Below are 17143 nucleotides of genomic sequence, written 5' to 3' on the forward strand. Positions count from 1 at the left end.
AAAAAATGGTCAGATCCTATGATTTTAAGCATGCTCTTTCAGAAAAAAAAATACTTTTAAAATTTTGGAAACGACCCCATTGCGCTCATGATCTGAATTACCACATCATTTTCAGGCACCTAACTTGAAACAAAAACTTAACAATGAGTTTATATTTGGAAGGAATAAATGCTGTATTTTGCAGCTAATTAAAGTCATTTTGTATTCCAACAGGGACAGTCGAGAAGCAGAAAAGCCATTCGAAGCTTCACCGCCATCCACAGATACTGGAATCGATATTGATGGTAAGCATGATAAATACATTCTCTATTTAAGAATCCAATTCGGTTATTCGAAATTCGAATAAACTATAAGAGGCTCTGCATTCTCCGGTTAATGCCACGGAACTATAAGTTCGTTGCTTGAGGCACCTGGGGCCCAGCCCCTTATCCTCTGGTGTGCTATGTTGAAAGTTCCGCGGTCGGGGGCGTGGCTTTATTTTGGCGCAGAAGATGGTTGCGTGGATGTACTGTTTGACCACGGATTGTTTGTAATTTGGCAATCTGCCAAGTGAAGACGATTCCATCTGAATGAATCTAGCAGGGGAGAAGTGAAAATAACGATGGGATTAGGATGCACGCGTTTTATAATGTCACTAGTGCCTTATTCATTTACTAGTGGCACCCGCACGGCTTCGCCCGTAATAGAAAAATTAAAGGTCTTTTGGTTCGCTTGTATATTTACAAACAATGTATGGTGAATTTTCTCGCCAATTGGCTTCTACCGACGTTACGGTTCCACGTTATGATAATTTCGTAATTTATGATAGTTTTTTTTCTTAAAATTGGAATAAAAAAAGAACCACATCGAATTTTCGAAAAATCGCTTCGAGGTGCACACCCCCATGCTACATACTAACTTTGTGCCAAATTTCATGAAAATCGGCCGAACGGTTTAGGCGCTATGCGCGTCACAGACATCCTACAGACATCCAGACATCCTCCGGACAGAGACTTTCTGCTTTATTATTAGAAAATATTGCATTCTCAAAAATAAAATGAGGGGAAACAAAAATAGTTACCATGGAAACAGTAGAAAGAAAATAAAACATTTTCATTTCGTTCAGGAACGTAACAGCAAAATGGTTAGCTCAAAACTTTGTTGTGAATAAATAAATCAATTAATTTTTGTCGTGAGAATATAGATCAAATATATTTTAAACTAGCTGACCCAGCCACGCGTTGCTGTGGCGAAGTAGTTGGATTAAAATATTCTTCTACTCAATATTTTGATAAAATTTAATTATTATTTTTAGAGAAGCTTGACATTGTGTAGCTAATTTTAAAATATATGAGATTGATAATGGGCGTGTTAGGCTGAATTAAGTACGTATTGAATTTAGTAAGTACTAACTAAATTTTCAATGGCAAAAGAACTATACTTGCGCTTAGTAAATTTTGCAAGTATGACTTCGACCATAAATCAAAGCAAAGTAACTTGAAAGTGATAGTAAATATCGAAACTGATGGTAAAATATCGGAACGTAGAAATTAAGAATAAACCAACACACACATTTAGAATTTACACTACATTTTATTCATCTCAGATTTCTCTATAGTTTGTAATCAATAACTTCTTTACAAAATACATTAACTAAAATAAAAACATATAAAAATTAAATTTATAAATAAGGTAGACAACAATGATTTTGATCTATTGTTTCTATTATTTGAAAACTGAAAATTATCTAAGCACTTAGCGTGCACAATATTCTTGTTTAACCTGTGTTTTGCTAACACGAATAGGTGTGATAACTTCTCCACTTGTTAGTAGGCGATAGATAGTTGCCCATGAGAGAAAAATGTATGTTTCGAGTCCAAATCGAAAGTAGACATTGTTTGGTCTTGAGATCTATTTATGGTCTGTTCAAAAGCTAAACAAATCGGAAATTGAAACCTTCCAAATGTGTTTGAAAACTATATACGGATTACGAGGCAACACAAAAAACTTCTCCTTTAAACTTTCTGTCAAAATTGTTGACATTTTGATGAAGAAACGGGTACCGTTACATAATCTAGGTGGGGTTGTGAAAAAGAATAATTGGTGAACCAATTTTTAACCGGAAACCGTATAGTGGCATTCCTGGTGTATCCAGAGAATTTAAAAATTCTTTTGGAATGTTTATGGCTTTGTTTTCATTGACAAATGTATAGCCTTGTTCAGCATCAATGGTCAGCACAATCTGATTATGGTTTTTTTTTCAGCTATCAATAATGGCTCATTATTCGCAATAATTGTTGCTAAGACAGCGTCATTGCACTGTTTTTTCTCGTTGTAAACCAGTGTTAACTAAGTCGGTGACCAATCGATCAGGTGATATCACACCATAAAGACTAAACAACAAATTTGAAACTGAAATGCCTAAATCTTCAATCAACACTAAAGCTTCATTATACATCTTTGGTTTAAAATCTTGATTTGAACATCGGTGTGTTTGTTTAACTCTATGGATTACATTTTTAAGCATAAAATTTATAATGTTTTACCGCAGAAGTAATGATTGTATTGGATAATTTGTTGTCAAAATTATCTTAAACAGTTGAAGAATACTGTTTCTCGTTATGTAAAACCTGCATTAGAAAATGCAACTCCCAATGATTGTGTGCTACCAATAATTACAATTCGCGCAATGCATCGTGATATGTATTATACACTCGACAATTAACGGTCCGCTAATATTCCCGTCTGTCCGGGAATGTTTAACCGAAAACGAATGCAAAAACAACATTCACTTTGTTCTGGATGCACAGTTTTGTTTTGGATGGAGTTTTGGTCCCAACGTATTGGCTTTAATTTTTATATATGGCCGAGATTGGTGAATGTTGTGTTCTTTGTTTGCGTCGCTTCCAGGATTTTTTGATTTTATTCAACACTGTAAAAAAAATAAGAATTGTCCTGAAAAATAATGGGCAGCGAATACGCCCAATTTCTGCCAGTAACGTATCTTGCAAAAATATAGGAACGTATCTCACTAAAAGTGAGAAACCTTCCTAAAATTATCCTGAAGTCTTTCTGAAGAATTCTGAAACCTCTCCGATTCGAGAAAATCATTTCTCTGAAATCTTTAGAGAGAATCGAAGCAAGATTGAAAGTAATAGCTTGTCACATTTTTCGACTCACCAAGAAAGTACCAAAAGCGTTATCGCTATCATAGCCACTGCTAAGATGAACTTGCAAGCATGCGCAAAGTATTCCACTTGCTTGTTACCCTTGGAAAGTTAGGGAATCCAGAGACTAACTCCAATTGGGAGTTACGTCAATTTGAACGGACCACGACGACAGTAGTAAAGTCAGTTCTTCACTAAAATTCATTAACCTTCTTGAAATTATCCTGGAATCTTTTTCAAGAATTCAGCATTGTCCTGGGCTAATAGCCAATGGTGTCGCTGGACCGTCAGTTAAAAGTTAGGAAAGTTGAATACAAAGCTTGACACCACTCAATTTTTCCAAGAAAGCTCCAACAATAATTCTGCAAGCATAGCGAAATTTAAGACCGACTTGCAAGCAAGTACCGCAAGTCTAACTTGCCTGCACTTCCTGCAAAGCTACGGAATCCAAAGGCTCATTTACTCTGTCTGGGAGCTTTCAGGCAATGCAAACGGAAAGTAAATGACCTGAAGCTTAATAAATGCGCTGAGTTAATATTTAAACTGGGAGCTAAAACATTTTTCGCAACAGTGAGAAGTTTGCATTCATGACGTTTGTAGCAATTCAGGAAACTTTTTGACGCAGATACTTGATTTCCAAATACAATTGTAGAGGACCAGTGAAATCCCAAAATGTTCCACGGAAATAATCAGTGACATTTCGGGTTTTTTTACAGTGCATGTAAAATAGTGTGGAAAATTAGTAAATAATTTTATTTCTGAGAATCGAGCCAAACACATTAGGTTTTTGATACAATGTAAAAAAAGTGGGGGGTCGATTTTGGTGGTTCAAGTGCACTTCGTAGAAAATATCTTCGATAAAAGATACTCGTTGACCGTTTTCAAGATGTACTGCAAGGTGCTGTACAGAATGGGGGAAACTAAATTATGCCAGACATCCTTCGTTGCTACTTATATATCTTCTCACCGCTTTACTTCGTCAATATCTCGTACCTCAAATGCGACCTAATAATGATATTGAATAATGTATTTGCCAAAGTATTTAGCGAATATCGCGGAACTGCAAAACTCGACATTTATAAGAGCCTCATACGTTTTTAAAAGCAGTGGTGAGTATGGAACTATCCGCTGCTTATCAATTTCAACTTGATTTGTAGAATTTGACAGTAACACTAAAAAGCGTGGCCTCAATATCCATCCTTTCTACGGCGATATTAATGACAACCATTAATATCCGTAACATAGTATCATTTGTAAATTTTAATTAACTTAAAAATAAAACTTTGTAGGATAAATTAACTTACAGCGCCATCTATTAATAATTTACTGAGCGAAACAGTCAATACACACTATTAATGTATAATAAACATTTTATTTGCAATAAAAAATTATAAAAATCATCCTATCTTTTAAGTTGGACCAAATTACAGAAACGTATGAAATTTGATAAAAATCAGTTCAGTAGTTTCGGAGTTTACCCCGAACAAACATCGTGACGCGAGATTTTTATATATATAGATTAAAAAATGCTGCTGATAGCAAATTTTCATTTTTACAAAACTAAGGCTAAATAATAGAGATGCAAAAGTGCACATCTGAAACAAACCAACTAACATCCCTATAAACTAATAGATACGTCCATTTCCGCCTATAAACCGGATATTAGCCTTTCCATGTAATCGATGGTCAAACTGTACGAGGGATGTGGCTTCCTCTAACGGGAGTACCATAATGGTTAGCCGAAGACTCTTCAAAGTAAATTTCAACTAAAGTTCTTCTTTTTTAAATAAGTTTAACATTTTTCCCCCTTCCTACATATTTTTGAAGTTTTTTATCTTTTTCCCCCGTGGGGGATTTCTAGGCTATTTGAATGAATAAAAATAATAAAATAAAATTAAGACAAAGATAAAATGTTGATTAGAGAAAAAAATGAAATAAAAATAGATAGGAGCATGCTCCCAGCCAGAGTGTAGCACAATAACTAGAGTCGAAACGAGGTAATTGAACTAGAAGGAATTCGCTCACCCCGTTTCGAATTTTAAACTAAGCTAGCAGAGCGAACTGGCCTGTGAGAATTTGCCGGATCCAATGGATCGTAATTTGGAAGGTCCGGTTAATGACGGCTGAAAGAAGTAAAACGAACAAATGCCGTAATTTATAACCTGCTTTTAAACTTAGCGGAGGACAGCAAATTTTACTATATTTATGTTTTTTTTTTCTATCCTTTTGAAATTGCATCACACCACAAACTGTCCGAAAACTATATTTTACCACAAAGAAAAATGTGGAACGAAATGTTTTACTTCTTTCGGTAGTTTCGCAAACCACCGCAAGGTAGCGTATTCAAACTCTAAAATTGCTAATTAATTTATGTAAAATCATGGCCGCACTTGATTTGCTTACGCTTTACGATACGCTTATACTTTATAAGCGTTAGCGAATCAAGTGCGGCCATGCTTCGTATAACTTGCGAGCGAGAAAATTTTAAGGTTGAATCTTAAAATTGCAGAGGAAAAACGATCACTTTTGCCACGTTTTAAAACGTCTACGCCAAACGTTGTCCCAGCAGTTTCGCCTACACGAAATTTAACAGCTGTTTTTCAGTTTCAATCTTATCTTTTGATCTATGTAGAGGGGGAGGAAATTTTAAGTCTCGGCAAACCGGGGATAAAGGATAAACCCGCCAAACTTGTCACAAAACAAAGTGCTTTTCTGTTTGTCAAACGTGGCCAAAACCAATACAGCTCAATTTTAAATTTTAATGTTTAGTTTTTAAATAAAAACAAGCCATTATAAACGACTTAAAGATTCATTGAAATGAAAAGCCATTCATCTAAAGCCATTAAAATACATTACATTCCTCCAAATGAAAAAAAAAAAGTCGTTAACAAAGTGGCATTAAAATATAAAATCATAGTATTACTAGCAAAAATGGCAACAGCTATTTCAGCAATGGGAAATATTTCGTCAATATGGCATGTACCACGTTATGATATGTTTCACCTCGATTTGCAAGACAAGCATACTATTCAAATCAAACTGAAATGCCATAAAAGCACGCAATGTTTCATTGGAGAAAATGTTTTAAAATACTGTCTGGTTGTTCTACAGACGATACCGGCATCACCCCGGCACTACGTCGCAGGAGGGATGCAAGAAATCGAACGTTGACGGGTCGAGAAGACCCCAACTATCCTGTCGCAGCTCCTCCGCAGACCTTGCCTTCTCCGGAAATCAAAGAAAAACCTGCCTTCCACAGTGACAGAGCTAGTAAGTGTTTCTTCGCTTTCTTTTCATATCGTCTAGATCAGTGGCGCCCATCCTTTAAACCTATGGGCCGCATCTCATTCTGAAACTACTTTGATATCCCCCCCCCCCCCAAATCGTAAATTCGGCGACTTTTTTTTCTCGCCAAGCAAAATACCTGGTACAAAATACAAGAAAATACTTAATTTGGCGACAGCAAAAACCTAAAAGCTGAAAAAACCTAAATTGGCAACACCAAAATATGAAACAGCAACCCTAAAAAGTCCGTAGGAAATGCCAGATTTGGCGCGTAATTTTTTGGGGTGTATATCAAAGTTATACCCTCATTCTAAGACATAGAAAAAAGAAGTTGCATAGAGAGGCCCCGCTATGCTACGAAATTGAAGCCGGAAGTTGCACCGCTGTATCCCAAGATCCTTAGCTTCGTGAGATACATCTTGATTCAAAACACTCCATTACTGAATCTCAATTGGTTGTTAAGTTAAACTTAGATATCGGTTCAAGTTTATAAAGCACGTATTTGAAATTGCTTTAAAACATGAATTAAAATGCAAACCAATCCGCCAGCTACTTTATACGGTCCCTTTGTGGGTAGAATTACGGTAACCGGGTCGCGTTGGCGTATTTTTTCAAAAACAGCCAAATTTGGCACCTACGACTCAATGGAAACAAAGTACTACATTGAAAACAGAGGAAATCTTCCAATGAGAGAGACCCAAAGAAAAGGGGCGGAGCTTCGGATGGCGCAAACTATCGTCTTGGTAACTAGACCTGTTTATTAATCTTTTTCTTTCTTTGATCATAATCATAAAAAAAAAATAATAATTTGAATTTTGACATCTTGAATTCAAATTATGTTTTTCGCAATCACGAGTGTGTGTATGTAGGTGTGTGTGTTTGTGTGTACGGGTTATGTGCATTGAAAAGAAATAGATGGAGAGAGTGCAACCCTACTATCCTGATTCGGCAACAGTACCATGTGACTTGGGGAGCAATTTCGAGTTGACCGTAACCGCTGAAGAAGTTTTCATTAGCTGAAGCCATGCATGAAAACAACTTTTAACTGTAGAAAAGGAAAAATAGATTTATAGTAATAGCGCAGTATTCTAGCATTGTAAACTGTGAGGAAAAAGCCACACCAGGAGATCCAATAACTTTTCCCTAGCATGTACGAATGTTTTTTACTTCTAAATAAAGAAAAAATAACATTTATCTGCATTCAACGAGTACATATTCCACAGTTGCCTATATTTTTTAAATTTTTGTACTTATTTTACCTATAAAAGTTATAAAACATTGTATATCTTGAGTGCAAGTAACATTTTAGTTCCATAAAAAACCTTTTTACTTAAGTAGTAATTATTTTAACGGCTCTTAAGCGTTTTGTGCACATTTGCTTTGTTGGCGAGAATCTTCTCGCCAAGTTCCTATGAACAGCAGATGCGCAAGAATAAAGATTAGCTATTTTTATGCTTCAATTTAAATACTAGTATGCCTGCGTATGAAATCATTTCAAAACATTGATTACAATACATATGAATAAATAAATTTTCAGTCAATAACAGAACACTTTAAACTATTTGTACATGCCCGTCATTTCAAAGAATAAACATCAAAATACATGAAAAATGCAATTACATTATATTTTAAAATCCGATAAGAAGTGGGGAGAGGGAGTTTGAATGATTGGCCTGTATTTGTATCCGTTATTTATTTATTTATTTATTTATTTATTTATTATGCGGAAAGGAGTTGGAGCCAGAGTTGCTCTGTTTGGAGCCCCGATTTCATAATAAGCGCCGTCGCGTCGTCTGAAAAATATTTAATGCCAAAAGAGCGATTGCGTGCCAAAACGCGACAACTTCCCAGCCAAACAAGTCACCTGACCTGGGAAACATTGCTTCCCAAGCTTATTTCACTGAGACATTTGCTATGGCTCCCTCCATTAGTATTCTGTTGAAACTCATTTGATATTTTGGCAACACTGTTTTTACTATAGTTATGTTTAGTGAACCTGGCAACGAAAAATGTTTAGAATTCTTTTCTTTTGAATTGTCGTTATTATACGTCCTACGGTTCTAAGCTAATTATATACGATTATTATACGTTTAAGTTGCTCAATATGTTTAAGAATTATATCCTGTGTATGTCATGTCATCTACAATAAATTGTATACCCGGGATTTACGAAGTTTCATTTGAGTAACAACATATTCCTTCTCAATGGTTATGTGTATGGTTGTGTATGAATGTGTGTGTGGGGGGGTATGTGTATGTGTGTGTAGGCATATGTGTTTGTGTCTGTGTGCATGTATGAATGTGTGGGTAGTTGTGTATGTGTGTGTGGGTGTCTGTATGTATGCGTGTGTGTGTGTGTGTGTGTGTGTGTGTGTGTGTGTGTGTGTGTGTGTGTGTGTGTGTGTGTGTGTGTGCGTGCGTGCGTGCGTGCGTGTGTGTGTGTGTGTGTGTGTGTGTGTGTGTGCGTGCGTGCGTGCGTGTGTGTGTGTGTGTGTGTGTAGTTGTGTATGTAGGCGCGTGTGTGTAGGACATGGATGCAACCTGGAGACGGCTTTCGCTAGAGGAGCAGCATCGTGAGGAGCCAGCCGGTCCACGGTGATGGTGCGGAGGGTGGCGGTGGGGAAAATCAGTGTAACGCCAAAAACAGTCAAATGAGAACAATAAGCAATCGTGATTGCTCAAAAAGCAAAAAAAAAAAAAAAGTAATAAAATTCTTTTTTCATTTTTAAATGATGAAAATATAGCGAAATATGCAGAAACATATCATAAAGCCTATTTTTTTTTATACAACTTTATTGATTTTCTTATTTAAAAATTAAGTTTGCAGAATAGACAAGTGAGAGGTAACTTTTTTCAAGATGTTAACATTAACTGCGTGGGAAGATAAAGCGCATGAAACGAAAAGGTTCATGACAAAAATGATGTTACACTTTTTATGTTTGATTTCCTTAGGAATATGAAGATGAAACATACATTTCTAGGAAATTAAACAACATTAAAAGTTGGATAGAAAACGACATTAGTCTGAAATAATTCGTCAAAAAATAGAAAGAGCCCTTAAGTAAATTCATCGTTCAATTGAAACTTAAAAAGATCAACTAAATAAGTTAAATCACATCAAAAAATCCATCCAGAGAACGTTACATCTAAAATTTTAATTCAAACTTACTGAATAAGTTATCACGATAAGTAATGAATTTTAAATTGAAGCTGGAACAATAAAACACGAAGGAAATTACTTACTGCAAACAAATTCCAAAAAAGTATCCAAAGATATGAATAACGAGTTTTTAAATCTATAACTTAAAATAGTTAAAAGTGACAAACATTCCACGGTATAACTTTGATATCCCCCCCCCCTAAAAAATTACGCGCCAAATCTGGCACTCCATGCGGACTTTTTAGGGTTGCTGTTTCTTATTTTGGTGTTGCCAATTTAGGTTTTTTCAGCTTTTAGGTTTTTGCTGTTGCCAAATTTAGTATTTTCTTGTATTTTGTACCATTTTTGGAGTTTTTTTAAAAAAGTTTTGTGGCAACAAAACAGGTATTTTGCTTGGCGAGAAAAGGAAAGTCGCCAAATTTCCAATTTGTTGTTATATCAAAGTAGTTCCCATATTCCACGATGTAAAATTTTATAAAATGTTTCTAAGATCTAAAAATTGAAGAAACAAAATATATGTTGCCAGTTTTCAGAAAAAAATCACCTTTGAGGAAATTAAAAATATTGTTTTTTTGGAATTAAAATAAAAATATTTAGTAGACAAGTAAATTACAATTTTGTGTTGTGAATTCTGAAATGGTTGATTGGCCAAACGAATAGCGAATAAGCTTTGGTGTAGGGTTGCCGAAATTGCTCCGTCGCCAAGATAAGGTAGCGGGTTGCCAGAATGAAATATTTATCGCCGTGACCCGGTTACCGTAATTCTACCCCTTTGCGAGATTGGTAAAAACTATTCTCGCGAAGCGATCATGTTATCATAACCCCGCCCATCATTGCACCGCTGTATCCCATAATTCCGGCTTCAATTTCATCTTCTTTTTACCATAGACGGGGCCTCTCTACGTATATTTCTTTACTATATGTTTTAAGATGAATCTCACGGGCCAGTAGAGGCAGGGAGAAGCAAACGGATGTGAGGGGATGCTTTCAAATTTTAAGTTAAACGCGTTTAGTTCCGGTCCTAGGTAGGCTTTCATTGAAAAGTTTTTCTAAATCATGCTGTATAACAGAATCTACTAGGGCTACTAGTACTATCTCTTACCCCCAAAAGAGAGGAGTGGTTCACCTACCATTTGCACTGGTAATCTCCAAATTTTTAATTTTTGCACTTACATCCCTTTGCTTTTTACTGCTTCATATACAATTGAAATGTATTTAAATCTTTTTTTATAGACAAGAAGGGAGTACGCGGAGAAGGAAAGAAATTCACAAACCATGAACTGTTGTTATAATTGCTACATGATTATTTTATTGATACGCTGTTTCTATCTGTTTTTTAGAAACACATTTAAACGTTATTAAATTATTTCGCTACAAATTAACAACAATTATTTACGATATCGAAAAAACAAAGCATCTGTTGCTTTGAAAAAAATCATTTGTTTTTGCCATTAAATCAGGAACCGCCATTCACCAGCAGTTTGAGAACGCCATCCAATCAAGAACCGGCACCAACCAGCAGTTTGCTTAAATACCAGAGCGACCGAAGCAGCTCATTAGTTGCATCTAACTCATCCACAGTTGATGTCAGCCGCAGAGCTTGACGAAACGTCTGTACTTTCTTTTCCACTTTGACCACGGCCAATAAGTCCGGAGATGTTATTTCTTCATATCTGTTGCTTTGGACTGTTCTAAAACATTTTTTTTTTTTTTTTGATACGTAATATTAGACATAACAATGGGCTACATGTATCGGCTTCGCAGACCCCATTCAGCCCGCGGGCCGTAGATTGAGTACCATTGACTTAGATTATTGCTAGGGTAAACAAGTTGATTGCCCGATACTTGATTTAGGGGAGAAAATCTGAAAACTCTGCTCAAATACTGTTTTGGAACATGCAAAGCAAAATAAATTCTGCGTCACAATATAGCGTGATTAAAAATTTATTCTAAAAGTAAAAAATGGAAGAAAAACGTTGTTTTTTTTTGAACATACACATTTAAAACATTCGAACTACCTATGTTATACTTGCCCTCGTCCTGACCGGATGATACCACACCTATATTCAAACTCCTGCTACACGTTGTAGCACGTTCGCAGACCTAGAAGCGATTGCAGCAGTGATCCAATTTATCAGTTTGCCAATATTAGCAGATGAAGGGGATACAAACACAGTATCATCCCCAAAGAAAAAAATCACTCGGAGCTAGGTCTGGCGACCTAGGTGGCCAATCACATGTCACTTTCCCCCTTGATCGCCGTTTGAGGAACAGGTGGCCTTATTCTGCCGTGGAAAGGTAAAACGTAATATCTGCAAAGATGAGATATTTGAAAAAACGCGTTTTGAATTTTCACTCTAGCAATAATGAAATGTTGGAATTTGACGTGTTTTCGTGTTTTATTTTCAGTGGGAACCTAATAAGCAAACATATACAAGAAAGCTCAAGCGCGATAGATGACAAAAGTGCAAAAAAATTAAATATTAAAAATTTGCGGATTTTGCTTTTAACCTTTCCACGGCAGTGTTAACTAATAAAATAATTTTGGTTTTTTATTTTAGATGATCCTGTGGTGGATTATGAGGGCACCGCCATGAAACTTTTCTTTTTTTTTTTTTTTTTTTTTTGTCTGGAGGCATCCGTGGAGATTCGCTGTCAATGGCTCATTTCTTCATAAAAATCAATATAAATTTCACAGAATATTATTTTAATGTTACTTTAATGTGTAACAATTCTGAAAATAAATGTATATATATTAACTAAGTCTTCAAAAAAAGTGTCAAAATAAGCTTTTTTTTTGTATCGAATTAACGTTGCATCCAATTAAAAAATAAAAATAATAAATAGTACGTGATAAGAACTTTGTGGCTTCAAATTTGATTTTTGTTAGCTTGTTGTTGTTGCTTGTCCCACTTGGCAGACAGAAACATCATACCAATTCCATGAAGCCGTGCGAACAAAGTCCCTCCAAAACAGCAGAAGGGTCGGAATACAGCTGATTCAGGTCACAACAGATGCAAGAGAAAATATGGGCGGGGGCAGCCTGAGTCAAATTGCATTTAGGGCACAAGGGGAAAACCTTAATGCCAGCCACATGTCGCTGTGCTCGAGTGTGTCCACTTCTCAGTCAGGCCTGGACGGTTTGATGTTCTCTACTACTTGCCCGAAGTAAAGCAGCACCAGGGCGGGATGCTTTGTACCATTCATGTATAGGGGGCTGTCTCCAAGAGGAACTGATGCTTTGCTTAACACGGGTTGCAATTTCTGAAAAAGAAAGGCATCCGTTATGAGGCGAAATCTCTCGGCTCCCCTGACGAGCCATCCCATCTCATTTCCAAATACATCAACATGTGACGGTATCCATTGAAAAGTAATGGTGAGACGTTTACTCAAGTGTTTTAGATGTTGGATTATGTTCAGAGTCGTTTTGTCACCTTGTTTCCACCATTCAGACAGATGCTGAATAGAGCTTCGGCTATCACTCAAGATCCAAATATCAGTACTGACACTCTCTGTGACGCAATAATTCAGAGCCTCCTCAATAGCTAGAAGTTCGGCCCGGAAGACGGAGCAAAAATCGGGGTTTTTAATACAGATCTTAATGCCGTTTCCTTCCCTGATATAAACACCGCTACGTCACCCCTGCTACCGTCGGTATATATTTGCAATGCATCACATGGGATTTGGTGAATAACCTCCAAACCAAGTTGTCTAAGATACTCCGGGTGTTGGGAGCTCTTGTTGGTGTACGAGCACAAGTGAGGTTTGAAGAAAACTCGTTCATATAATGATGGGGCAGCATCCAGACCACAAGTCAGTGAAACATATTCAACTTCATTAAAAAGGAAACCCTCGCTTTCTTTGTTAGCTTAAAATACGCAAATCATTCAAATTTTTCAGGAAACAATTTCATCGGAGGCTAGCGTTATTTCCATATTTTCCTCTCTCGGTAAATTCCGCAAGATGTAAAGATCAAGATTAAGTCTCAAGATCAATTTTGCACATCCGAATTATAGTTACATACGCAGGGGTATGCAAAGGAGGGGGGGGGGAGAAGGGACAACTGCTGGCCCAGGCCCGAGCTTGAATGGGGTCCAATATCTTTAAAACTAGACGTGAAATATAGGGGTAAACAATATGGAGTGGGTCCCGGAAAAGCCATTTGTGAGGGGCCTCAAAATTTCTGTGCACGCCCCTGTACATTACATACGTCTTGTTTGTAAACATTGCTTTGTTCTTTATATATTTCCATACTTTTTACCTCCTTTGACGTATTTTCTTCCCTTTTACAGCCAAACCATGCGTTGTGAGTCGCCAAAGATCTCTTTTCGAGAATCAGAAAGAGGAGCCGCCCAAGGAGCCTCTGGCGAGGCGTCCCAGCACAGAAAGGACAGGCTTGGTGAAGCAGCAGATCCAGGCGGCAGAGGTGAAGCCCGTACCCCCGCCCTCTCCACCCAAGCTATCGTTCGGAAGACAGAACAGCCAAACAGGTTCGGTGCTTCCTTCTGGAGTCACACACACACACACACACACAGACATTTTCTAAAAATGGTCGAAATGGACTCAGTACACCTCAAAACGTTTGAATCCTTCGAAATTCGAAAATTTGCACGAATCCAATACTTTCTTCTAAATATTTGATATAGAAAAAGGTAAAAAGCATAAATTCTGCTAATTTTTATATATTTGTTCTTTTTTAACGAAGTATTATTTATTCACACCAAGCTTCAAAACGTTCAACGCAAAATTTACTCAACTTTGTAAAAAACAGATTATCCTTTCTGCTAGCTCGACTGATGCTCAAAAACTTGTGAGACTATTTGCTTGGGAGCAGCATCAATCTGTTATGGCTGTTCCCGAGTAGCATCAACTCATCGGCCGTTCATCGAAATCCGATCAAACTTTGATCGGCCGATGATCGGATTCCGATGAGTTTTCATCGGAAATTGCTCCAATATGTCTCATCGGCAATAGTAGAATCCGATCAATTTTGCTCCTATACCGATGAGATTCGGAGCAATATACGAATATACGAGCAGTGCTGTTCCGAGGCGATGAATTTTGGATGAAAATACGATGAGATTTGGAAAACTTTTCATTTGGGGACAATTATTTAATATGTTTTAATTTTTTTAAACTTTTTAAATTAATTTCTAATTTAACAACTTTTGACGAACGTGATTCATGAGTTCAATCTCAGTCGCTTTAGCCGGGAATCGAACCCTAGACCACTGGAATACGAGATTCATATGCTAACCACTAGACAATTAACGCTCTTTCCAAGGAGGAAAATAATTTATTAAATGGAAAATCATCTGTGGCGCCATCTATCGGGTGGCAAGGCCATGACAGATTTCTGAACGGAAAGTGAATATACTTGTTGTGGCGGCAGCTAGTGAAGAGTCGGAGTAGATCATTTTGCCCGCAAACCGAGTCGGAGCTGGTAATTTTGGGAGTCAAATTGAACGGTGTGGAATTGTTTTGAAGATAGAGAGAAATCATTCAAGATTCGGAGTCTCACTTTGTTCGCAATTCCAGTGAGGTAATCGGTGTTGGAATCGTGGAGTTAAAGTTGAATTGATTTTGCAGCAAATCGGAATAAACCCTTCCAAAATCCAGGAGTCGGATTCGGAGTCAAAGTCTCAGTCATTTTTCCTCCGATTCTCAACCCTGAATGATGATACGTATAGCCTTACGTTTGATCAATAGTCGGATATTCGAATAATAAAACTTATCCTATTTTAACAGTTGGAAGATTTCCAAAAATTTTAGACTGGGAAAATTTTTATCGGAAAACTTAAACGACCTACTTTTTTTAAGATGAAATGTAACTCGGCAAATTTTCATCGAAAAATTTGATCGTTACGATCTCTTTTTCCGATGAAATGCAGCTCGGCAAATTTTCATCGGAAAATTTGATCGTTACGATCTCTTTTTGTGATGAAATGCAGCTCGGCAAATTTTCATCGGAAAATTTGATTGTTACGATCTCTTTTTCCGATGAAATGCAGCTCGACCAATTTTCATCGGAAAATTTGATCGTTACGATTTCTTTTTCCGACGAAATGCAGCTCGGCAAATTTTCATCGGAAAATTTAATCGTAAGGATATAGTTTTCCGATAAAAAACAGTTCATCGAAAACCGTTCTCGGAATCTGATCGCAACGATATCAGCGTGCATTACGGGATGAGTTTAGGATGAGTCGATGATCGGTCGAGCAAAATCCGATGAGTTGATGCTACCTAGGTTGGCTCACCAGTCATAACTTGTTTTGAAAAAAGGGCACTGCGTAAACGTGCCCCAGTCTACCCTATGTTCTGAAGAGCATTATGCATAAGGTACATAATATACTGATGTTTAAATCTGTATCTCAGAGCCAGAAGGACGAGTTCAAAAATTGTGATTTTCCGTTTATTAGTGCATTGTATGTAGAAGTCATCGAGCCATGTGAACGTAATTTAAAAAAAAAAAATCCTTTTCAATTTTTTACCAGGGTTGAAAGAACGCGTCCTATCCTTTGCATGCCCCAGAAAAAGTTTTTCTTCTCTCCTGTAAAATTATCATAATGTATATATCCTTCTGGTTTTGAGGTACAGAAATTTATCATGAGCATTAACCTCTTAACTGCGTAGCCCGAGCTGAGCTCGGGGTGAGGTTTATGTACCTTTAACTGTGTAGCCCGAGCCCCTTGAGTAGGGGCAGTGGACTTTCCTGCAGTACTCGAAGCAACTAACCGCGGGTGTCTTAAGATAAATTCCGAAAAAAGGAGCAACCGCGAGTAGGTGGAGAGTCAGTTGTCGATCTAATTTATTTCCGCTCACTGGACAGGCGCACGTGTTCGAGAGCTATGAGTAAGTTCATCCTAACGCTGCTTGAAATGGATGTGTACTCAGAAATTGTGTATTTTTAGATTGAAATTAGGTACTAAAAATTAATATTCTCGCAAAATGCTGAAAATGAAGTTTTCTTTACAATTAATTATCAAATACAAAAAGATCTGAATTAGAAATCTTACTCTGAAATAAATATAAAAGTATAACTAGCGTCCCAGCATAAAATCTTTATTAGTCTGTTCAAATATAAATAACCTGTCAATTATACTTTTTCGAAAATATCATAAATTTAATCTCTCTTATAAAATGAAAGTTCATGGCACTAGCGTCCCTAAGAACTCTAAGTGACACTATTGTCCGATGGAATATGAACTTAATCTAATAATGTGGGTTATTTCATGTATTTCTTTTTTTTTATTATTAATTCTTTTCGATTTTTTGCGTTAAATCCGAAATTGAGAGGAAAATTTTCTTGTCACACAACACAGTTCCGTAAAATTAAATTTTTAATATTTGCAAAAAAGATCATGCTTACAAGTGGTTTAAAATAATGAAAATAAAAGCACCATTTTGGTTTAAAAAAATGCAAAGTCCCCCCCCCCCCCCCCCCCAAAAAAATGCTGTCATCTGTTTTGGAGTTACAAGCCCGTTTTTCAAAGCAAAAAGATACAAGCTTATTGGTATAAAATGCATACTTTTCCATTTTTACCAGGCTAAAC

The 17143-nt window shown here is 36.7% G+C and overlaps 1 protein-coding gene across 1 annotated transcript in view; it reads left to right on the plus strand.

The window, feature by feature from the left end:
- LOC129224166 (uncharacterized) overlaps nt 1-17143 on the plus strand; it is a 245757-nt gene that overhangs the window by 175291 nt on the left and 53323 nt on the right. The window contains exons 25-27 of the mRNA XM_054858583.1: nt 214-284; nt 6258-6416; nt 13883-14080. Coding sequence (XP_054714558.1) covers nt 214-284; nt 6258-6416; nt 13883-14080 — 428 coding nt within the window. The remainder of the gene's footprint in view (nt 1-213; nt 285-6257; nt 6417-13882; nt 14081-17143) is intronic.

This window comes from Uloborus diversus, chromosome 6 (assembly GCF_026930045.1).
Source record: "Uloborus diversus isolate 005 chromosome 6, Udiv.v.3.1, whole genome shotgun sequence".
Taxonomy (NCBI): domain Eukaryota; kingdom Metazoa; phylum Arthropoda; class Arachnida; order Araneae; family Uloboridae; genus Uloborus; species Uloborus diversus.